The sequence below is a fragment of the Microcaecilia unicolor genome, chromosome 7 (assembly GCF_901765095.1).
Source record: "Microcaecilia unicolor chromosome 7, aMicUni1.1, whole genome shotgun sequence".
NCBI classification, from domain to species: domain Eukaryota; kingdom Metazoa; phylum Chordata; class Amphibia; order Gymnophiona; family Siphonopidae; genus Microcaecilia; species Microcaecilia unicolor.
In genome coordinates, this window is record NC_044037.1 from 193,929,415 (window position 1) to 193,953,964 (window position 24,550).

Consider the following 24,550-nt stretch of genomic DNA (forward strand, 5'->3'; position numbering starts at 1 on the left):
ATGTTGAAAGAAAGGCAGCCTTTCCTAGGTTTAAAGGCTCATTCTTCTTGGGTGAAGTCTTGTTCAGTAGCTCTGGATATTTTCAGGAGGGCTACGTGGTTGTCATTGCATTCCTTTTATAGTGCAGACAGAAGCTTCCTTTGGCACTACAGTTTTTGGGGAAGGGTAGCTTAGGCCCACTCTTCTAGAGGATTGCTTGGCTACATCCCACAGGTTCTGAACTGGTCTGGTATTGAAAAGGAGGAATTACCAGATCAGTTCAGGGACCCTTTCAAGTACAGTGGGATAAGACTTCTCTCCTAGGAGTTTACTTTGACCTTTTGGAATGGATTTCTTCTTATGTTTTCCAAGCTCTGTGTTACATGTTTCAATAATTTAGATTCAAATGGTAATGTAATGAAATATAGCTCTTGTATTCTGCCAACTCCCAACAAATGGTTCAAAGCAGATAACAGAAAATGAAATATAAGGCAAACGAGAAAGAAAGATCATAACAAAAAGTTCCTAAATAAATGTCTTTTTTTTTTTCTGGAAAGAAAAATAAGAACTTGTACTTCTTAAGTTTTCTGGCAAAGAGTGCCACATTTGAACAACTTGGTGACAAACAGAACTTTTCAATAGCTTCTTGTACCAAATTCTAGAAAAACAAGGGAAATAAAGCAAACGTGCATTTAATGCTCTAAAATTTCTAGAGTTACGCCGGAAGGAGAAGAGACTGAATAAGTACTCTGGACTGGAATCATCAAAAAGTTGAAATATTAAACAAGCTAATTTAAATAAAATGTGTGCATATACTGGCAGCCAGTGAAGCCTAATCAAAGATGGTGCAACTCTATCATACTACTTCAATTGAAAAATCAATTTTGTAACCGTATTTTGAAGTATCTGAAGCTTAGAATGTATTTAACTGTGAGACAACAGTACAGGCTGTTACAATAATCTAGATGGGATAAAATAAAGTGCCAGAACTAAGACTGAGAAATGTTTCTCTTCGAACAAATAGTGAACAGTGCGAATTTGACGGAGCTTAAAAACCTTATTAACTTGAGGTTCCAGGGATGCTTGGATGAACATTCTACTTTCACTGACAACCCATCTGGTAACAAAAGCTTCTCAGGAATAGTAGTAATGGATCAATCTAGCTATAGCAATTTATTTTTATCCTTGGTGAGCTTATCACTATGGATCGAGCTATAATTCTCGATCATAGAAATGAAAGATGAAATTTTAAACAATAGGTCCTTACATATAGAGGGGCATAATTGAACGTCGCCGGCGATCTAATTTTGGCAGCGGCGCAACAGCTGGCCAGACCATATTATCGAAAAAGATGGCTGGCCATCTTTTTTTCTGATAATACGGTTTAACCCGGCCAAATGCCAGAGTTCGCCGGTTTTGTTTTTCAGCGATAATGGAAAAAAATGCCGGCGATCTCAAACCCTGCGAAATCCAAGGCATTTGGTTGTGGGAGGAGCCAGCATTTGTAGTGCACTGGTTCCCCTGACATGCCAGGACAGCAACCGGGCACCCTAGGGGGCACATCTAAATATTTTTTTAAAAGTATACAAATACCTCCCAGGTGCATAGCTCCTTACCTTGGGTGCTGAGCCCCCCAAATCCCCCCCCCCCCAAACCCACTCCCCACAACTCTACACCACTACCATAGCCCTTATGGGTGAAGGGGGGCACCTACATGTGGGTACAGTGGGTTTTGGGGGGGTTTGAGGGCTCAACAGTTACCACCACAAGTGTAACAGGGGGGGATGGGCCTGGGTCTGCCTGCCTGAAGTGCACAGCACCCATTAAAAACTGCTCCAGGGACTTGCATACTGTTGTCAGGGAGTTGGGTATGACATTTGAGGCTGGCATACAGGCTGGTAAAAAAAGGGTTTTATTGTTATTTTTTTTTAGTGTGGGAGGGGGTTGGTGATCCTCCGGTGGTCATCTGGTCAGTTGGGGCACCTTTTGGAGGCTTGGTCGTGAAAATAAAAGGACCAAGTAAACTCGGCGAAATACTGCTTAACGCCGCTTTTTTTTTTTCATTATCTGCAAAAGCCGGTCATCTGGTAGCCACGCCTAAGCCCGCCCATGTCCCGCCTTCGCTACGCTGCCGACACGCCCCCTTGAACTTTCGCCGGCGCGGTGACGGGAAAGTGGCGATGGTGTCAAAAAAGCCGCTTTCGATTATACCAATTTCACCGCTTTTGAGAGATCGCTGGTCATCTCCCGATTTATGTCGGAAGATCGCCGGCGATCACTTTCGAAAATAAGCCTGATAGGTATTAAAAGAAGCGTATCAATATATGAATAAAACCTTACATCCAAGGAATTAAAACCAATATCAAAAGATATACACATTAAATAAAATAGGTGAAAGTGGAGAACCCTGTGGAACCCCACAGGGGGACAACCAGCTGTCTGTAAACACATCATTCTTCTTGATAGTATAGTGCCTATTAGATAAAAATTCACTAAACCACGACTACACAGTACTCTTAATACCAAGAGAGCTCAGCTTAAAAGAATATCATTGTCTACTGTGTCAAATCAAATTATAGCAGTAATAAAGACTTACCTGTAGATAGGGCCAATCTAGCAACAGAGACTACTGAAAGTAGTTCAGCCTTGGTGCTAAGGTAAGTCCTAAATCCAAATTGCAAGGCACTTAGACAGTAGTAGAAGGTTGTAATGCAGCTATGAAGGAAATACCCTATCTCCAATATGTTGTCAAAATACTAAGGGCCTGATATTCAGCACTATTTAACTGGCCAGGATTGGCTCCTGGCTAATTAAATAGTGCTTAGCTGGCTAAATACTACTATTCAGCACAAGATAGCCGGTTATCTCCACTGTATGACTTAGCCAGGTGTTCAGAGCTGAGCAGTTAAGATAGGTCTGCTATTTAAGCGTCCTATCTTTAACTGCTGTTAACTGGCTAGCACTGAAAATTCATTTAGCCGGTTAAGTAGCTGTGGCTGAAACTGGATATTCAATGCTGGTTGCTGGATACGGCTCGGCATTGAATATCTGGGGTCAGCGCCAGAAGTGGCAGCTAACTGTGCTGCCAGCTGAATATCAGGAAGGGGGTGTGGGGGAGTAAAGACGTATGGCTGTATGGTGTCCTTAAACGGCAGAGCTCTCAATGAATCTGTTTCTATCTGCTGGTTGACGAGTAATAACCATCAGGTTCTGGACTGTCTGGTAGGACAAAAAGGAAAGTGAACAGGTAAGACCTATTCTTCAAGGACAAGCAGGCATGATATTCTCACATGTGGGAGATGAAGCCCAGTGCAGACACTGCCAAGTACACTGTTGCTTTAAATCTTTGAGGCAGTGTGTCCATTGCGCATTTGTGTGTGTTTTCCCTCCCAATGCTCAAGCGTGAAACCAGCAGAGAAGTTGTTTTTTTTTAATCTCTCCTCAACACATAAACCTTTTGCCTTTTTGGTGCCTTCCCTTTTTGGGGATATTTTTTTCTTCATATTCTTTTTTTTTTTTCTGTGTTGTTCAGTTTATTCATTTTTTAAATTTAGTTTTCGTTTTTCAAATTTCAGCCTTTGGGGCCTCTGAGCCCTTCTTTTGCCTGGGAAATATTGACCAAATTTGGGTACATGAATACTCTAGCCCTCCCAGGCCGTAGAGACTTTTGACCTTGCATCAGCCATTTTTTCCTCCATGTCAATGAGGGTGTCGAGTGGCTTTAGTTAGTGTACTCAATGCAATAGGATTATTTTATTTATTTATTTGTTACATTTGTATCCCACATTATCCCACCTCTGCAGGCTCAATGAGGCACAGACCCTCATAATTAGTGTGTACAGTGCTTGGGTCCACAGCACCAGGACATACAGTGCAGCTCCTGCCTGTATATACGAGGACCCCTAAAGCCCGCAGAGTCCAATGTGAAAAACGTTTTGGTTCTGCTTCAACAGCCGTATTGAGCATGGTAGGGGATTTTACACTAAATGTGGAACCTGCATTGGGTGCACTGAAACATTGATATTGGACTGGATGCTGGAAGCGCATAAAGTTTCTACATCCTCGTCTGTGCTGTGTGCATTGAGGGACTTGCAGCGTAAAAATTGCTATCGTTCTCACTCCAGGCATGCTGCCCACACCTCCCCTGCATCGACATGCTCATTGCACCGGAAACATCCATGCTGCGCTGACTACTCTCCTTCTCTCCAACTTATTTCTTATTGAGAGCCTTCGAGGTCTTCTAGATCTGTTGCGCCTGCACAGAATATAACTCAGGCTGCGTCCAAACCGCTTTCAACCGGTACCAACACCTACTGTACAAGAGGAAATCCGGGCTATGCTCAGGGTAGAGCTTTCAGGTCTACTGTATTCGCTCAAAGAGGAGCTCTGGGGCTACTGGATTGACAGTCTATACAGGCTTAGTGCTTAAGCCAGCCTCAGCCTAGCCCATCGATACATTGGAGAAACATTCACGGGAGAGGTCCCACATGCTGGCTCAGTGTCAACCATCTGGGGCAGTATGAACCTGATCGACACAGATGTAGACATTGGCAGAGGAACTTTGGAGACTCATCTGCCTCAACACAGAGCTGACACTCCAGTTGACACATTCTTCCACGTATTTCCCATGAACAGTGTATAGAATACAGAAATGCACTAGGTTTGAGAAAACAGTCACCTCATTATTTCCTAGTTGTGGAATCTGCTTTAAAATGCACTCGCAGTACAAGATCTCACGCTTCTGCTCCTCCAGGAAGAGAAGCTAGAACACTGGACTCTTTTGGTAGAAAAACTTTTCAGGATTCAGTGCTAACCAGTCGCATATTAGATTATCATCTTTATTCCACAGTTTACTTAAAATCTCTAATACAGAGTACTCTATATCCTTTGCAAACTTCCTTCCCCTCTAAGAAGGCTGAAGATTTCTATAAGCTTCATAGAAACTTCTCGAGTGTCATAAATATCTGGCAAGGCAAGCTTGGATGTCTCTTCACACATTTCTGCCTTAGCAGTAGCAATACAACATGTCTCCTGACTTGGGGTCTCCAACCTCGAATCTGCTGTCTAGGAGTGTCTAGCCGGATGTTCCTTGTCGTGGAGAGTACTTGTTTGGTGACAAAGTTGAGGAGATGGCTGACCTAATCAAAAAACATGCAGATACTATAAAAATTCTATCCAGGCCACAGACTACTAGATGATTCTACTAGACGATTTGCAGGAGGATTTTGATGCTTCAGTTACTATATGTCTGTGAGTCGTTATACTCCAACTCCTCTTCCACCTCAAAGGACTACACTTCAATGATTACATGGAAGGCAGCATCAGGGTCAAAAATCCCAGAGACCCTCTCATTCTAAAAAACAACTCAGTTTTTGACTCCTTTCTAGAGAGCATTGCCACCATAAGTTGTCTGTGCCAAGCGATCTACCAGTTGGCAGGAGACTCATCCTCTTTCAACCTAGGTGGCCTCTCATAACTTTCAACCGTTGAGTGCTACTCACCAATCAGACTTGCTATCACATGGCAGTTAGAAGGCAGATGAGGAATGCAGTGGTACCATGATTGACTGTACATAATAGCAACACTGTGTCACCTTCAAGGTCTTCATAGGTAAATTTGATGCTGAGAAAGTCCCTGGTACCAAGATTTCAGCACATAAATAGTATAAAACAAAGAACAATATCCATATTCATTCTTCATACTCTGGCAGCAAGACCTTGGCAGTAGTGATAGGTCTGGGGTGCTTTGCAGCAGATCCATGATGGTTTGGTTCTGGCCTCATATGCACACAAAATAGAAACTGACCAAATTTTGGTTTTGGCTTCGGTACCAAAACCAAGCTGAACCCACATTCGGCCTTGTTTTGGTTTCAGCTAAAAATGGCAATTCATTTTCTGTTGAAACCAAAACGTTTTTTTTCTGGCCCATAGGTCTCCACCTCACTTCACCCTTCCTCAAATATAAGAAACCCACCCTTAGGCTGCTAGGGCTGCTCCCCTCCACAAGCCCACCCCTAGGCTGCATCTGCTGCTGCTCTTAGGCTTATCTTACTGCTCTGGTGATCTAGTGGCACATTAGGGCAGGATCAATTCCCAGCCGTTCCTGCCCAGCTTATGTCTCCACTCAAAATGGTTGTTATGACTCTCAGCGGCAGCACGAGATTGCCACTGGAGAGGGTCATGGCAGCCATTGTGTGATTTGAGCCAGCACAGCCAGGAGCCAGTCTACAATTCCAAAGCTATATGAGTGTAGGAAGTGCCAGATGATTAATAACCAACATCTTATTCTGTGATGTGAATCTTTTGGTGAATTATTAGACGTGCAAGCAGAGTGAAGCTTTTATTACACTCGGTACATATATATGGTTTTTCTCCTGTGTGGCTCCTCTGGTGAATTTTTAGATGTGAAAGTTGAGTGAAGCTTTTATTACACTCAGTACATGTAAATGGTTTGTGGCCCTTGTGGATCATTTGGTCAGTGTTTAGATTTGAAAGTTGAGTGAAGCTTTTATTACACTCAGTACATATATATGGTTTTTCTCCTGTGTGGTTCCTCTAATGAATTTTTAGATGTGAAAGATGAATGAAACTTTTATTTACCCCCCTCAGCACTAAGGAAGTCTCCTCAGCACTATCCAAACTCTCCAAGTCCCACTGCCACCTGGACCCATGCCCTAATTATCTTATGAAAAATGCCCCAGAACAATTCATCACAGAATTCACCACCCACCTAAATTTCCTACTTCAACAAGGCTCCTTCCCCACCGAACATGGTAATATTCTACTTACACCAATACCGAAAAACCCCAAGAAACCAGCGAATGACATCACCACTTATCGACCTGTGGCCTCCATCCCTCTTCTAGTTACTGATGGAAAATGGAGTGACCTCCCAGCTTAACGAATTCACTCAAAAGTTCTCCATATTACAGGAATCACAATTGGGTTTTCGACCTGCACACAGCACAGAAACAGTACTGGTTACCCTGATATCCAGGTTCAAACAGGAAATTTCAATTGGCAACAAAATACTTCTCCTGCAATTCGACTTATCCAGTGCATTTGACATGGTAGACCATAATATTCTCACAAAATTACTGGACAAACTAGGGATTGGCGGAAACATCATTCTCCGAGGACAAGCAGGCTGCTTGTTCTCACTGATGGGTTGACGTCCTCGGCAGCCCCCTCCATCGGAAAGTTTACTAGCAAAGGCCTTTGCTAGTCCTCGCGCGCCCATGCGCACCGCGCATGCGCGGCCGTCTTCCCGCCCGAAACCGGCTCGAGCCGGCCAGTCTTCTTTCGTCCGCGCTCGGTACGGTCGTGTTACGCCGTTCGTGCCCCAGAGAGTCGACCTCGCGCGTCCTTTTCGACGTGTTTTTTCCTTGTTTTTCTTTCAAAAAGTTCGGGAAGCGCTCCGGAAGTGTTCCGGAAGACCCTTTCGGGTTTTCTGCCCTTCCCGTATTTTTCTCAGCTTTTGCCCCGTAAGTTTTCTTTCGTTGTCGGGGTAGGCCTAGTTTGGCCTCGGTCGAGATTTTTCTCTCTTTAAATTTTGGTGCTTCAATTTTCGCCATTTCGGCTTTTGATTTCGCCGGCGTGATTTTTTCGCCCATGACATCGAAGCCTTCCAGCGGCTTCAAGAAGTGCACCCAGTGCGCCCGGGTAATCTCGCTCACTGATAGGCACTCTGCGTGTCTTCAGTGTCTAGGGGCCCAGCACCGCCCTCAGAACTGCAGTCTGTGTTCCCTGTTACAAAGGCGGACTTAGGTAGCGAGATTAGCCCAGTGGAACGTTTTGTTCTCGGGCTCTTCGTCGACATCGGCACCGGAGGCATCGAGTGCATCGACGTCGTCAGCGTCCGGACCATCTTCCTTGGCTGCCGCTCCATCGACTGCATCGAGGCATCGGACCTCTGCATCGGCGCCGAGGCATCGGGCGACTGCATCGACGTCGGTGGTACCGAGACTTTGTCTGCTGATGTCGTCGGACGGAGGTGCATCGTCAGGAGTGCAGGTGAGGGCTGTCCATTCCCCTGCTGGTGGCGGTGAGCCTTCGGGTGGGTCTCCTCCTACCCTGAGGGCTCCTGCGGTACAGCCCCCCGGGATCGACCCTCTTCGGTCTCGGCCCCGAGGAAGCGACGGATGGATTCTACGTCCTCCTCGTCGGTGCCGGGGAGCTCCGGTGACATGCTTCGGAAGAAGTCGAAGAAGCATCGACACCGGTCTCCTCCCCGTGTCGGCACCGAGAGCTCTGGGTCGCCGAGGGATTCGGCACCCAGCAGGCATCGGCACCGAGAGGACCGCTCACCCTCTGTTCAGGAGATGTCGATGCGCTCCACTCTGGACAGCCCGGAACAGCCTCCTCGCCCGGAACAGGTTCTGACGTCGACGCCTGCATCGACCTCTCAGTCTTTTTCTGCAGCCACTCTGAACGAGAGCCTCCGGGCCGTTCTCCCGGAGATTCTGGGAGAGCTGTTGCGCCCTACCCCTCCGGTACCGGCGGTGCTTGCGCCTCCGGTACCCTCGAGCGTGGCGCCGGCTGGTCCATCGCCCAGGTTGAGGTCCCCGACGTCAGTACCGCGTGCGGTGCCGACCGCGGCCACCTCCCAGGAAGGCTCCCCGACTACGTCGGCGGAGGGAGCTTCGCCGATGCGGGCGAGGGAGTCTACCTCTCGACGCCCCCATCGTGGACGTGGCTCCACGGAGTCGAGCCGGGCGAGGTTGCAGACACAGGTCCGTGAACTTGTGTCTGACACCGAGGGTGAGGCCTCGTGGGAGGACGAGGAAGACCCCAGATATTTCTCTGACGAGGAGTCTGAGGGTCTTCCTTCTGATCCCACTCCCTCTCCTGAAAGGCAGCTTTCTCCTCCTGAGAGTCTGTCTTTCGCTTCCTTTGTCCGGGAGATGTCTACGGCCATCCCCTTCCCGGTGGTTGTGGAGGACGAGCCCAGGGCTGAAATGTTTGAGCTCCTGGACTATCCTTCTCCACCTAAGGAAGCGTCCACTGTTCCCTTGCACCATGTCCTGAAAAAGACATTGCTTGCGAACTGGACCAAGCCATTAAGTAATCCCCACATTCCCAAGAAGATCGAGTCCCAGTACCGGATCCATGGGGACCCAGAGCTGATGCGCACTCAGTTGCTTCATGACTCTGGAGTTGTGGATTTGGCCCTAAAGAAGGCTAAGAGTTCTAGGGAGCATGCTTCGGCGCCCCCGGGCAAAGACCCTAGAACCTTGGACTCCTTTGGGAGGAAGGCCTACCATTCTTCTATGCTCGTGGCCAAGATCCAGTCTTACCAGCTCTACACGAGCATACACATGCGGAACAATGTGCGGCAGTTGGCGGGCTTGGTTGATGCTCTTCCCCCTGAGCAAGCCAAGCCTTTTCAGGAGGTGGTCAGGCAGCTGAAGGCGTGCAGAAAATTCCTGGCCAGAGGAGTTTATGACACTTTTGATGTTGCGTCCAGGGCCGCTGCTCAAGGTGTGGTGATGCGCAGGCTCTCATGGCTGCGTGCCGCCGACCTGGAGAATAGACTCCAGCAGCGGATTGCGGACTCGCCTTGCCGTGCGGACAACATTTTTGGAGAAAAAGTCGAGCAGGTGGTAGAGTCTCTCCACCAGCGGGACACCGCATTCGACAAGTTCTCCCGCCGGCAGCCTTCAGCATCTACCTCTACAGGTAGAAGATTTTTCTGGGGAAGGAAGACTGGTCCCTATGCTTCTGGTAAGCGTAGGTACAATCCTCCTTCCCGACAGCCTGCGGCCCAGGCTAAGCCCCAGCGCGCTCGCTCTCGTCAGCAGCGTGCGCCTCAGCAAGGCCCCGCGGCTCCCCAGCAAAAGCAAGGGGCGAGCTTTTGACTGGCTCCAGCAGAGCATAGCCGACATCCAAGTGTCAGTGCCGGGCGACCTGCCGGTCGGGGGGAGGTTGATAGCTTTTCACCAAAGGTGGCCTCTCATAACCTCCGATCAGTGGGTTCTGCAAATAGTCCGGCAAGGATACACCCTCAATTTGGCTTCAAAACCTCCAAATTGTCCACCGGGAGCTCAGTCTTACAGCTTCCAGCACAAGCAGGTACTTGCAGAGGAACTCTCCGCCCTTCTCAGCGCCAATGCGGTCGAGCCCGTGCCATCCGGGCAGGAAGGGCTGGGGTTCTATTCCAGGTACTTCCTTGTGGAAAAGAAAACAGGGGGGATGCGTCCCATCCTAGACCTAAGGGCCCTGAACAAATATCTCGTAAAAGAAAAGTTCAGGATGCTTTCCCTGGGCACCCTCCTCCCCATGATTCAGCAAAACGATTGGCTATGCTCTCTGGACTTGAAGGATGCCTACACTCACATCCCGATACTGCCAGCTCACAGACAGTATCTGCGGTTTCAGCTGGGCACACGCCACTTCCAGTACTGTGTGCTACCCTTTGGGCTCGCCTCTGCGCCCAGGGTGTTCACAAAGTGCCTAGCTGTGGTAGCAGCGGCACTTCGCAGGCTGGGGGTGCATGTGTTCCCATATCTCGACGATTGGCTGGTGAAGAACACATCCGAGGCAGGAGCCCTGCAGTCCATGCAGATGACTATTCGCCTACTGGAGCTACTGGGGTTTGTGATAAATTATCCAAAGTCCCATCTTCTCCCAATGCAGAGACTCGAATTCATAGGAGCTCTGCTGGATTCTCGGACGGCTCGCACCTATCTCCCAGAGACGAGAGCCAACAGCTTGTTGTCCCTCGTCTCGCGGGTGCGAGCGTCCCAGCAGATCACAGCTCGGCAGATGTTGAGATTGCTGGGCCACATGGCCTCCACAGTTCATGTGACTCCCATGGCCCGCCTTCACATGAGATCTGCTCAATGGACCCTAGCCTCCCAGTGGTATCAGGCCGCTGGGGGTCTAGAGGACGTGATCCACCTGTCCACGAGTTTTCTCAAATCCCTATATTGGTGGACGATTTGCTCCAATTTGACTCTGGGACGTCCCTTCCAAATTCCTCAGCCACAAAAGGTGCTGACCACGGATGCGTCCCTCCTGGGATGGGGAGCTCATGTCGATGGGCTTCACACCCAAGGAAGCTGGTCCCTCCAGGAACGCGATCTGCAGATCAATCTTCTGGAGTTACGAGCGATCTGGAACGCTCTGAAGGCTTTCAGAGATCGGCTGTCCCACCAAATTATCCAAATTCAGACAGACAACCAGGTTGCCATGTACTATGTCAACAAGCAGGGGGGCACCGGATCTCGCCCCCTGTGTCAGGAAGCCGTCAGCCTGTGGCTCTGGGCTCGCCGTCACGGCATGGTGCTCCAAGCCACATATCTGGCAGGCGTAAACAACAGTCTGGCCGACAGGTTGAGCAGGATTATGCAACCTCACGAGTGGTCGCTCAATTCCCGTGTGGTACGACAGATCTTCCAGGTGTGGGGCACCCCCTTGGTAGATCTCTTCGCATCTCGAGTGAACCACAAAGTCCCTCAGTTCTGTTCCAGGCTTCAGGCCCACGGCAGACTGGCATCGGATGCCTTCCTCCTGGACTGGGGGGAGGGTCTGCTGTATGCTTATCCTCCCATACCTCTGGTGGGGAAGACTTTGTTGAAACTCAAGCAAGACCGAGGCACCATGATTCTGATTGCTCCTTTTTGGCCGCGTCAGATCTGGTTCCCTCTTCTTCTGGAGTTGTCCTCCGAAGAACCGTGGAGATTGGAGTGTTTTCCGACCCTCATCACACAGGACGAAGGGGCGCTTCTGCATCCCAGCCTCCAGTCGCTGGCTGTTACGGCCTGGATGTTGAGGGCGTAGACTTTGCCTCTTTGGGTCTGTCAGAGGGTGTCTCCCGCATCTTGCTTGCTTCCAGGAAAGATTCCACTAAGAGAAGTTACTTCTTCCATTGGAGGAGGTTTGCCGTCTGGTGTGACAGCAAGGCCCTAGATCCTCGCTCTTGTCCTACACAGACCCTGCTTGAATACCTTCTGCACTTGTCTGAGTCTGGTCTCAAGACCAACTCTGTAAGAGTTCACCTTAGCGCAATCAGTGCATACCATTACCAAGTGGAAGGTAAGCCGATCTCAGGACAGCCTTTAGTTGTTCGCTTCATGAGAGGTTTGCTTTTGTCAAAGCCCCCTGTCAAGCCTCCTACAGTGTCATGGGATCTCAATGTCGTTCTCACCCAGCTGATGAAACCTCCTTTCGAGCCACTGAATTCCTGCCATCTGAAGTACTTGACTTGGAAGGTCATTTTCTTGGTGGCAGTTACTTCAGCTCGTAGAGTCAGTGAGCTTCAGGCCCTGGTAGCCCAGGCCCCTTACACCAAATTTCATCATAACAGAGTAGTCCTCCGCACTCACCCTAAGTTCTTGCCAAAGGTCGTGTCGGAGTTCCATCTGAACCAGTCAATTGTCTTGCCAACATTCTTTCCCCGTCCTCATTCCTGCCCTGCTGAACGTCAGCTGCACACATTGGACTGCAAGAGAGCATTGGCCTTCTACCTGGAGCGGACACAGCCCCACAGACAGTCCGCCCAATTGTTTCTTTTGATCCCAATAGGAGGGGAGTGGCTGTAGGGAAATGCACCATATCCAATTGGCTAGCAGATTGCATTTCCTTCACTTACGCCCAGGCGGGGCTGGCTCTTGAGGGTCACGTCACGGCTCATAATGTTAGAGCCATGGCTGCGTCGGTAGCCCACTTGAAGTCAGCCTCTATTGAAGAAATTTGCAAAGCTGCGACGTGGTCATCTGTCCACACATTCACATCTCATTACTGCCTGCAGCAGGATACCCGACGCGACAGTCGGTTCGGGCAGTCAGTTCTTCAGAACCTGTTTGGGCTTTAGGATCCAACTCCACCCCCCGAGGGCCCTGTTTGTTCTGTTCCAGGCTACACTCTCTGTTAGTTGGTAAATTTTTTAGGTCAATCTTAGTTATGTCCTCGCCGTTGCGAGACCCAATTGACCATGGTTGTTGTTTTGAGTGAGCCTGGGGGCTAGGGATACCCCATCAGTGAGAACAAGCAGCCTGCTTGTCCTCGGAGAAAGCGAATGCTACATACCTGTAGAAGGTATTCTCCGAGGACAGCAGGCTGATTGTTCTCACAAACCCGCCCGCCTCCCCTTTGGAGTTGTGTCTTCCCTTGAAGTGTATTGTCTTGCTACATACTGGACTGGCCGGCTCGAGCCGGTTTCGGGCGGGAAGACGGCCGCGCATGCGCGCGCGAGGACTAGCAAAGGCCTTTGCTAGTAAACTTTCCGATGGAGGGGGCTGCCGAGGACGTCAACCCATCAGTGAGAACAATCAGCCTGCTGTCCTCGGAGAATACCTTCTACAGGTATGTAGCATTCGCTTTAAGTGGATAAAAAGTTTTATCACCACCAGATCATATCAGGTCAAATCAACCTCATCAATATCGCCTACGTGGTCATCAAAATGTGGAGTACCCCAAGGATCACCTCTGTCCCTGATCCTCTTCAACCTTATGATGATTCCTCTGGCCAAATCCCTATCCAAATCCAGCCTTAACCCCTTCATCTGCGCTGATGACGTCACAATATTCATCCCTTTCCAATCCAACCTTACAGAAATCTCGGAGAAAATATTCACTGCCATGAACACCCTAACATCCTGGGCCAACGCTTTGAAAATGAAAATGAACAAAGAAAAAACTCAATGTCTAATCCTTTCACCACAACACGCCACTCTGCTCCCAACCACTCTGATCACCCCCGACGTTACAATCCCAATATCTGACAATCTAAAAATCCTAGGAGTAACATTAGACAACCACCTAACCTTAGAAACTCATGCAAAAGCCACAACGAAGAAGATGTTCAACGTGATGTGGGTACTGAAAAGAGTAAAACCTTTCCTCCCACAGAAAACTTTCCGCAATCTAGTACAATCCACAGTACTCACCCATGCCGACTACTGCAACAGCATCTTCATCGGTTGCAAAACCCAAATCATAAAAAAACTCCAAACCGCCCAAAATACAGCAGCCAGACTCATCTTTGGCAAATCACGTTTTGAAAGTGCAACACCACTACGTGAAAAACTTCACTGGCTCCCTATCAAGGAACGCATAAACTTCAAAGCCCACACAATGATCCACAAGATCCTCCATGGCGAATCCCCAAGCTACATGACCGACTTGATCGATCTACCAGCCAGGAACGGGTCCAAATCTTCTCGAACATCTCAATCTCCATCTTCCCAATTGCAAAGGCCTCAAATACAAAACCTACTACGCATCCAACTTCTCCGTTATAGGCAGCAAACTCTGGAACGCAATACCGCGACATATCCGAACAACAAATGAACATCTACCCTTTCGAAAGCTGCTGAAAACTTACCTCTTCAAACAAGCATACCCAAACAACCCAACCTAATTCTCGAACCCAATCCACACCACTAACACTACCCATACTCCAATCCTCTCCCCCACATCTCTTCCTACTGTCCCACTCTCTATGACTGGATTATCTCCGTGATACTTTGTACCATACTTTGTATTATCTCTATGATACTTTGTACCATGCTTTGTAAGCCGCACTGAGCCTGCTATCGAATGGGAAAGAGCGGGATATAAATGCTATAAAAAAAAAATATATTACACTCAGTACATGTAAATAGTTTGCATCCTGTGTGAATCCTTTTATGTATTTTTAGATGTAAATGCACAGTAAAGCTTTTATTACACTCAGTTCATATAAATGGTTTGTCTCCTGTGTGAATCTTTTGGTGAATTTTTAGATGTGAAAGCTGAGTGAAGCTTTTATTACACTCAGTACATGTATACATAGGCGCCGACGTTGGGGAAAAAAACCTTCCAACCATCCACCAAAAGAGTCTTGTTTCAGCTTCCTTCAAATGACACTACTATTTCAAGAGGAGCTCTCGGCCCTTCTCTCACAGAATGCAATAAAGCCAGTTCCTTCGCTTGACAGGGGTTGAGGGTTCTATTTTGACTTTCTCATACCAAAGAAGAAGGGGGGGGAGAGGGAGTACGACCAATTCTCGATCTACAAGACTTAAACAAGTTCGTACTTGAAAAATTTTGTATGATTTCCCTGGGATCACTACTTCCCATGATACAGCTCAGCGTTCTCTCTAGATCTCAAGAAGGCATACATGCATATATCTATTCTCCCTGCACACAGGCACTTTTCATTATCAATACAAGGTCTTGCTTTTTACCATAGCTTCGTCACAAAGTGCCTGATAGTGGTAGCTATAAGGCTTCACAAATGAGACATGCACGACTTCCCCTACCTAGACAACTGGCTAATAAAGGCAGCCTCCTGGCAGTCAGCTCACACCTCTATTTTGTCCGTTATCAGGCTCCTAAAACTCTTCAATTTTGTGATAATTATCCAAAATCACATCTTCAGCAGGTTCATAGGGGCCCTCTTCGATACTACTCGGTGCCAAGCCTTCCTTCTTCAACCGAGAGTGAACAACACACTACATCTCTCCACTCAGGTATTCAAATCCACCTGAGCATCTGCTCGTCAGATGCTCTGCCTACTCAGTCAGATGGACTCAACAATCTAAATAACACCATTGGCTTGTCTCCAGTTCCACATTCCTAAGTGGGCGCTCTCCTCTCAGTGGTCCCAAACCACAGGATTATTCTCGGCCTGTATTTGAGTCACTCAGCAGCTACGCAGCTCTCTATAGTGGTGGATGGTCTCCCAGAATCTAACCTAGGGTCTTCCGTTTCAGCCGCCTTCTACAAGGTCCTCACCACTGATGCCTCCAGGGTACGTTGGAGTGCTCGCCTCAATGGTCTCCACGCACAGGGTTCTTGAGTCCCCGGGGGCATACCTATGGGTGGGCCCAGGTTCATCCACTCTTTTTGATCCTCCAATTGGCGCCGGTTAGGCTGCAGCACTGCAATTCAGCAACAGCGAACCACAGCATTTCTCTGCCCTTCTACCTGCCTCATTTTTCTTGCAGTGTGCAGTCTGCTGGAGAATGGGAACTTGGGACCTGCTCCGGGTCACGGCCATACCTCTCTGCCTCTCTCAGTCTGTGGTGGCGACTGCTGCTCTTGTGCCTGCACCGCTCTGCCCCCCCCCCCCCCGGTTCCTCTTCGGTGGCGCGCACAACAGAATCTGCCATGGCTCAGCTGTGTGTCTCCACAGTACTTGTATACATGCAGTTATGATAACTGCACCACTCTCTGTGCCTGTGCTAGCAGTGAGCTCCCCGACCCGGACTCTCTGCTGGACTGGGATTGGGCCCTCGGTGATCAGCCTTCCCAGGCCTCGGCACTCCCCCACACCCACAACAGGCACAAACTGTAAGGAGCCAGTATAGTCATTGCTCTGCACCACATGCGCACTCACTCACTGCATAGTGTGCATATCCATAGCTTCTTTTGGGAAACTCAAACCTAGTTAAACAAATACTAGTGCATCAAAACCCGTTTTGTCAAAAATGAAACAGGCCCTAGGAAGGCTCTTGTCTAATCGATTTCTCCTCTCTTCCCTCCCATCCCCTCCGTGTCCCGCGATTCTGACCTCTGCTCCTCCGGTTATTTTTCTTTGCATGTCCCTGGCCTCTCTTTCACCCGGTGTTCACTGAGAAGTTTTTCTGCCAACAAATCGGTTAAAAAAAATTGCAGAACGAATGTCACATTTTTTGAAAGAGGTTGCGATCTCTCTCGGGATATAATGGCACTGTGTGTGAGGCCAGAGAAAAGGCACAGAGGGGATTTTTTCTTCTATAGAGTAGGGGGAGTGACTGGCTTTTCTTCCCCCAACCGTGTCTTTCCTTCTATCTTTCCCTTTTCCTCCTTTGGCCGCTGCCGGTTCCTCCTGATGAGGCTTAAGGTGGGCAGAGATGCCACTGCAGGAAAGAAACGAAAAGCACCCCCCCCCCCCCCAGGGAAGGGGCCGAGTGGCGGAATTAGAAGGCTGTGGGATAAGCGGGGGAAAGTTGGGCGCAGTGAAAGTTTTCCTGGTCGGAGCGGCGGCAGGCAGGCTGGGCTCGCGTCGCCTCCAGCGTTCCCTCTCGTGTCCCGCCCTCCTCTGACATTATTTCGTCTCTACAGGGAAGGCGGGACTATGAGAGGGAAGGGAATGCTGGAGGCGAGCTGACGTCACCAACATGTTACGAACCCAGCCAGCCAGAGAACCTTGAGGTACAAATTATTTTATAGATTTTAATGTATAATGCTGGTGGCCTTTTTGGTGGGGGTGGGCGCTTCACTGCCTGTGGAAAAAGGTATATTTAAAGTTGGGGGGTTTCTGGGTAGGGGTGGGATCAGTGCCCAGGTTATAATATATAAAAAAAGGTTTTGTATTAATGTGATTTTTAGTAGGTTCTAACTATATAATGATAGTCTGATACAATTAAAATGCATGAAGAATGTTTTGACTAGAAGCTTAAATTGTTCATGTATAATTGCTTTCCAGACTGGAATAAAAGAATGAAACTGAAGTGCAATTCACAAGTAAATCTACTAATCAGTAATTCATATATTTTGTCTTGACATAGAACAGGAAGAAGCCAGTTTTGGAGACCTTGAAGATAATTTGACTCCTTTGCTGATTGATGTAAGGAACAATTTCCAGTGTACATTTAAGACCAACATAAAAGGATTTTGATGGCAGTATCTAGCAGAATGGATAAAAGATAGAAAATGTCTGAGGATAAAATAACGCTGACCCCGTTTCCCTCTGATGGTCATCTGGTCATTTAGAGCACATTTTTGTGGCTTGGTCGTAAAAAAAAAAAAGGAACAAATAAAGTCAGCCAAGTGTTCGTCAGGGATGCCCTTCTTTTTTCCATTATCGGCCAAGGACGCCCATGTGTTAAGCACGCCCCAGTCCCGCCATCGCTATGCTTGTGACACGCCCCTGGGAACTTTGGTCGTCCCCGCGATGGAAAGCAGTTGAGGACGCCCAAAATCAGCTTTTGATTATGCCAATTTGGGTGACCCTGGGAGAAGGACACCCATCTCCCGATTTGTGTCGAAAGATGGGCGCCCTTCTCTTCGAAAATAAGCCTGAAAGTCAACATGGATTTAGTGAAGGGAAATCTTGCCTCGCCAATCTACTACATTTCTTTGAAGGGGTGAACAAACGTGGATAAAGGTGAGCCGGTTGATATTGTGCATCTGGATTTTCAAAAGGCGTTTGACAAAGTGCCTCATGAAAGACTCCAGAGGAAATTGGAGAGTCATGGGATGGGAGGTAGTGTTCTATTGTGGATTAAAAACTGGTTAAAGGATAGAAAACAGAGAGTAGGGTTAAATGGTCAGTATTCACAATGGAGAAGGCTAGTTAGTGGGGTTCCCCAGGGGTCTGTGCTGGGACCGCTGCTTTTTAACATATTTATAAATGACCTAGAGATGGGAGTAACTAGTGAGGTAATTAAATTTGCTGATGACACAAAGTTATTCAAAGTGGATAAATCGCGGGAGGATTGTGAAAAATTACAAGAGGACCTTAGGAGACTGGGAGTCTAAATGGCAGATGACGTTTAATGTGAGCAAGTGCAAAGTGATGCATGTGGGAAAAAGGAACCCAAATTATAGCTACGTCATGCAAGTTTCTACGTTAGGAGTCACAGACCAAGAAAGGGATCTAGGTGCCGTCGTTGATGATTCGTAGAAACCTTCTGCTCAGTGTGCTGCGGCGGCTAAGAAAGCAAATAGAATGTTAGGTATTATTAGGAAAGAAATGGAAAACAAAAATGAGGACATTATAATGCCTTTGTATCGCTCCATGGCCGCCGCATCTCAAAAAAGATATAGTGGAATTAGAAAAGGTGCAGGGATGGGACAACTTCCCTATGAGGAAAGGCTAAAGTGGCTAGGGCTCTTCAGCTTGGAGAAAAGGCGGCTGAGGGGAGATATGATAGAGGTCTATAAAATAATGAGTGGAGTTGAACAGGTACATGTGAAGCGTCTGTTTACGCTTTCCAAAAATACTAGGACTAGGGGGCATGCGATGAAGCTACAATGTAGTAAATTTAAAACGAATCGGAGAAAATGTTTCTTCACTCACCGTGTAATTAAACTCTGGATTTCATTGCCAGAGAATGTGGTAAAGGCGATTAGCTTAGCGGGGTTTAAGAAAGGTTTGGATGGCTTTCTAAAGGAAAAGTCCATAGACCATTATTTCCATTAATTTAGTTAGTAGGGGGATGGAAGCCACTGGTTGGTAATTGGTAACATCACCTATAGGTTCTTTGGAGTCTTTTTGGGTATTGGTGTGAGTAACTTCCGCAAATCTCTGAAAACCTACCTCTTTAACAAGGCCTACCAAGAGAACCCATAACTATCTACGGAACAACACCTATCTACCTTTATTCAGAATGTAGCTTTCTATAACTGCTTGACCAAATCTTGTTTTCCTTGACTTCTGTATAACACCAACTGTATTATTTACCCTGGTATGGCGATGCCATAACAGGTCTCTGTAAGCCACATTAAGCCTGCAAATAGGTGGGAAAATGTGGGATACAAGTGCAATAAATAAATAAATTATTAAATGGACTTGGGGAAAATCCACTATTTCTGGGATAAGCAGTATAAAATGTTTTGTACTTTTTTAGGATCTTGCCAGGTATTTGTGACCTGGATTGACTACTGTTGGAAACAGGATGCTGGGCTTGATGGACCTTTGGTTTGTCCCAATATGGCAATACTTATTTATGTCCATTCCTTGCTGCTGGATTTTGAGGTTGTAGAAGCAGAGCTTTGCCCCCACCCCCACCCCAATGTCTTAGCTTTTGTTTTGGAGATGGCTGGATGGCAGTGCCAGGCAGAGGAGTTGAATAGGTCCCTATGGGTCTTTGATACCCTCCCCCCCCTGCTCGTAGGATTCTCTTTTCTTTTGTGGAGGGTTGATGTGCCATGTGTTAACAAAAATCTGTTCTCTGAGATCTGGTAAGGAGGGAATCTTGTGGTAGTCAAAAAAAAAAAACAACAACCCTGAAATAAAGAGAGATAAGTGAAGGAGCCTTTCCCTCCTAGACCCTTCTGTTTTCTGCTATAGTGGATTTTCAGTTACAACTGGGGGGTTAGTAAAAGTTTTATTAGAGGCCTCCCCCTTTCCACGGTAGGGAATTGGCTGTGAAGGCACTTGAGTCACATTGCTCTTTAATCTCCTTAGTCCTCTGCAGGCTTGGGGAGGGGTAGCTCATTAGCTGCCCCATTTATGTTCTGTGTTTCCTGCTTGAAGGTTAAGTTCAGCAGTCTTCCTTGATTCCTGCTCTTGGCTGATTGGCCCTTATGTCTTATTCACTCTGGACTTGATGGGAAGCAAGGCTATTGTCCTTTCCTTTGGTGGTTCAGTTCAATACCCCCCACCCCTTGCTTCATATTATACAAATTGCCTCTTCTTTTAGTCAATCTAAGGGTGTATTGATGTGATTGAGGTGGAGATTAGGGCTATCCTCTGCCAGTTAGTCCGAGTCGGTCTATGGGTAGAGTTCAATGCTTGATCCTAAGAAGGCATAACTTCAGTGTTGCCCTGGAGTAATCACTCCTTTGAGGTAGGGTCCTTGTGTTCTGGCAGTTGACACCAAATCTACAAGTAGAATGTGCAGCATTGCAAGTCAGCGGCTTCCTAGGAATCGAGGATGGGAGTAGGTACAGCTGTAGGCATGGCCCAGTGAATACCATGATGGTTCATTGTGGGAAACAATCTGAGGAGCCCTAAGTCATCAAAGAGTAGGATATGAGTCTGGCTGCAGTCCGCTTCCTTGTGCGATCTTTAGTGAGGAGCGGTGACCCTCTCTCTAATATTAGATGGTCATTCAGACCTGCAATAGTCTTGCATTGATTACCCTCAGTGCTTCTAGACCCCTCCTGCCTTTGCTGTTGCTAGCTTGTAAAGCCACTGTCCTCCCACAGCTCTAAGGGGGCTTTTGCCAGTTAGTAGAAGTCAGCTAGGGATCAGCTGAATGTGATGCTCCTTAAGGGCTGGCTCAGGGATGCCAAGGATTCCCCTAGGTTTCACCCAGAATCGCTCTAGGTCATAAGAGGAGTTACTCTCCCTTACTGTTGAGCTAGAGGTCAACCAGTCCAGGCTAAGGCTGTGCTGCCCATGTATTTCTGTTTCACTGAGGTTGTTGTACATTTTCTGTTCCCAGAAAGTATAAACTAGCAAAGGAGCTAGGTTCTGGGCCCAGAGAAGAACCATTTAAGGACCCATAACTAGAAATCCTGCTCCCTCAAGTCTCAAATCATTTGCTTCGCTGAACCATTGGTGTCCCAGACCTCTAGCCCAAGTGAAGTCCCTAACAACATTTCAAGGAGTAGATATAAAGCTCCAGTGTGGAGTTGGAGCCTGAAACTGGAACATGGAATGTGCCCGCACTGGATGCTTCAAATTCATTGAGAGGGTGCCACGAACGTGGCAAAGACTCTACTCACTTCCATGAAAAGGAAGACTATATCTATTTATTTATTTATTTAGAACATTTATATCCCACAGATTCCCACCATGGCAGGCTGTATGTGGCTAACAACATTAAGAAATGAACATCAAACTAATTCAAAGTCAGAACAGAGAATAAGGTACATCTTAGGTGGGGGCAAACAACAGGGGGTAGAAAAAAGAACTGTGGGAAAATGCAACTGTGGGCAAACCCAGATTTTGTGGGTTAGTACACATATTTTGAATTCGATACAATGTTGTTTATGTTTAAGTGATTCCTACAAAGATATTTTCATTTTTTTTTTAAAAACAAGCAAACATATTGGCCACAACTAGCAAAATTTGCATGGGAGATTCTGTACATCCTGCTGCTAGCACATCTTCTAAGAAGACAACTTCTATTCCAGGAAGGACTGTGGAAGACAGGAGAGCTAGATTGAATCCTGAGATTGTTGATGATTTCTTATTTATCCACAGATTAAAAAACCATAACAGTGCTTTATAGGGCATATTTTTCCCCTCTAGGGCTAATAGAACGGGTTGTATTTTATACCCCTGGACATTTTAACAGTGTGAATTAGGATTCCTTGGTGTAGGAGAAATCACCTACTGTTGGGGTTGGAAGGGTTGAGGGTGGTGGTGGGAAGGAGGGTTATTATAGCTGCTCATTGTTATTGTTGTTCTCTATTTGTAATTTATACACAACAGTTGCACATATATATTAATAAAAAGATTTAAATATAAAATCATACATGTTCAGGGCTTCTGCAGATAAGGACAGAGCCCACGGGGATGGGGACAGAACCTGCTGGGATGGAGACAAGGATAGCGGGGACGGGGCGGAGACGGAGACAGAACCTGCGGGGATGGGGTGGGGACGGAGACAAACTTTGTCCCCGTGTCATTCTCTACCACAGAGTGCTGTTATTTCATGTGATTTCTGGGGCCTTAAAGGAAGTATTTACTATTTTGTTTTTATTTTTGGAATGAGTTGGAAATTATAAATAGTGAGGGGTCAAGAACATCTGTTCAGGGGCAAAATAACTCTGTAGATTTAATAAGTGACCAGCTTTGGCCTGGGGGAAAAACTGGTGAAAAGACATATTTCATTTTGAAAATGGGCTACATTGGATAAGAGCTTCCATAGAAATAGCCCAGTGTGTTTCTGTAAGAGAAGCAGTTCAGTTTCTGTAGAAACAGTCTGTGATAAAACACTTAGCCACCCGCCTGGTTTTACCCTGCCGCCACTTATAGGGTCTATCCCCTGCCACCACTTATAGGGTCTATCCCCAGCACAGCTCAAGTCCGCCTGCACCTGCCGCCTGTTCTACCCTAGCACCCTCCTCCCACCGACTGGGTCACAACCGCCTCTGGGCGAGTCTCCTGCTCTCAAATTATCCCCAGTGATTTCTAGGCTACTGGGGCCACACTCCCAGTGGTCCCACAGTTCCCTGAAAGCACTCACAGACCCAACTGTCATGTCTCCTGACTATTCAGGATATGGGCATCTGAGGATAGGGCGGCCATTTTGGATGTGGGCATCTCCAGGATAGGGCAGCCATCTTGGAGCTGGGTGTCTTAGGTTGTGGCAGCCATCTTGGAGTTGGGCAGCTTCAGGAAGGAAGGCCATATTTGGGCGTAGGGCGTTTCCTCTGATGGGGGCAGCCATCTTGTGACAGCTGCACATGCTTGAGCCTAATTCCTGCACTATTTAAAGCCCAGCCACCAGTCCTTCCTTGCTTCGGCTTCTATTTGGTTTCCTGAGTAGTGGCAGTGCTTCTGATGTTTCTTCTGATTGCTACCTGGTCCAGACTTCTGCTGGTATCCTGATTGCTCGCTGCTTGCCCTGACTTCTGCTGGTATCCTGACTACTCTTCGCCTGCCGCCTGCCCTGACCTCTGCTGCTATCCTGACTACTCTTTGCCTGCCACCTGCCCTGACCTCTGCTGGTATCCTGACTACTCTCTGCTTGCCGCCTGCCCTGACCTCTGCTGGTATCCTGACTACTCTTCACTTGCCGCCTGCCCTCTGCTGGTATCCTGACTACTCTTCGCTTGCCGCCTGCCCTGACTTCTGCTGGTATCCTGAATACTCTTGCTTGCTGTCTGCCCTGACTTCCGCTGGTATTCCAACTACTCTCGGCTGGGTGTCCACATCAATCTCCGCCTCCATGCCACCTGCGGTCCGCAGTCCGCCAACCCCGTGGTTCCGGAAGTCCTGTTGGCCGCCAGCACCTGGGGGCTCAATTCCCAGGGAACGGCGGTCACCGCAGGCGAAGACTAGGGGTTGTTCGGCTGTCCGCTGGGGGCTGGTGTCTACCTTCACCTCAGCACTCAGCTGGACCCAAGGGCTCATGAGATTCCAGTACACGACACCAACACACAAACCACCAAGATTCTTTATGCTCAACATTAGCACCCTCCTCCCACCAACTGGGTCACAAACCACCATGATTCTTTAACAGTCCAGACAAACAGGGCGAACAAACCATTATGTATGTTCTCTTAAAAATATTGAACAGTCGAACAAAATAGTGCAAATAGCAAACAATAACAGGTAACTGAAATATGAATCAATTATAACAGTAACTAAACATCTGTATACTGTCTAAACAGTACCCGGGAATATCAGGACATATAATTCACCGAGCCTCAGCAAAGAGATCTGTCTCTCTTTTCTCCCGGGCTAAGACTGAAGCAACAGCCAGCAACAACTGCTGTGTAATTTCAAACTCCAGGCCAATCAGAGCCCAGTCAACAAGTTTTAAAAATATACTGCTCACAGTACTGTAGATTCACTTCTTCACTAAGTGAAACTAAAAGAGGGCATGCACTTTTCTATAACAGCTTTAACATAAAACACGCACCATTTGCTGGCCAAACTAGAGAAATGCACTTCGGTGTTTAATAAAGGCAATTTTACAGGTTTAAACACACTGTTCTGTCACACCTCCCTCCTCAAGTGAAAGACCCCGGACTGTGGCCTCCACGGGTCTCGATAGTCCAGTGTCAGAGTGGTTCTGTCTTTTTCTTTCTGGAGAAGCCATCAGCGTTACCGTGTTCGCTGCCTTTCCGGTACTATATGGTGAAGTTGTATATTTTCAGTGACAGGCTCCACCAGAGTACCTTCCCATTCTGTCCCTGAGACCCTCTTCAGCCAGACTAACAGGTTGTGATCTGTGATGACAGTAAAGTCTCACCCA

General features: G+C 47.5%; 1 protein-coding gene across 2 annotated transcripts in view; it reads left to right on the forward strand.

Annotated features, from left to right (window-relative positions):
* The window catches only part of LOC115474335 (SAP domain-containing ribonucleoprotein-like), a 164,977-nt gene that overhangs the window by 42,694 nt on the left and 97,733 nt on the right, over window positions 1-24,550 (forward strand). For both annotated transcript variants that reach the window (XM_030209779.1, XM_030209780.1), the window contains exon 3: window positions 17,456-17,514. In XM_030209779.1, coding sequence (XP_030065639.1) covers window positions 17,456-17,514 — 59 coding nt within the window. The remainder of the gene's footprint in view (window positions 1-17,455; window positions 17,515-24,550) is intronic.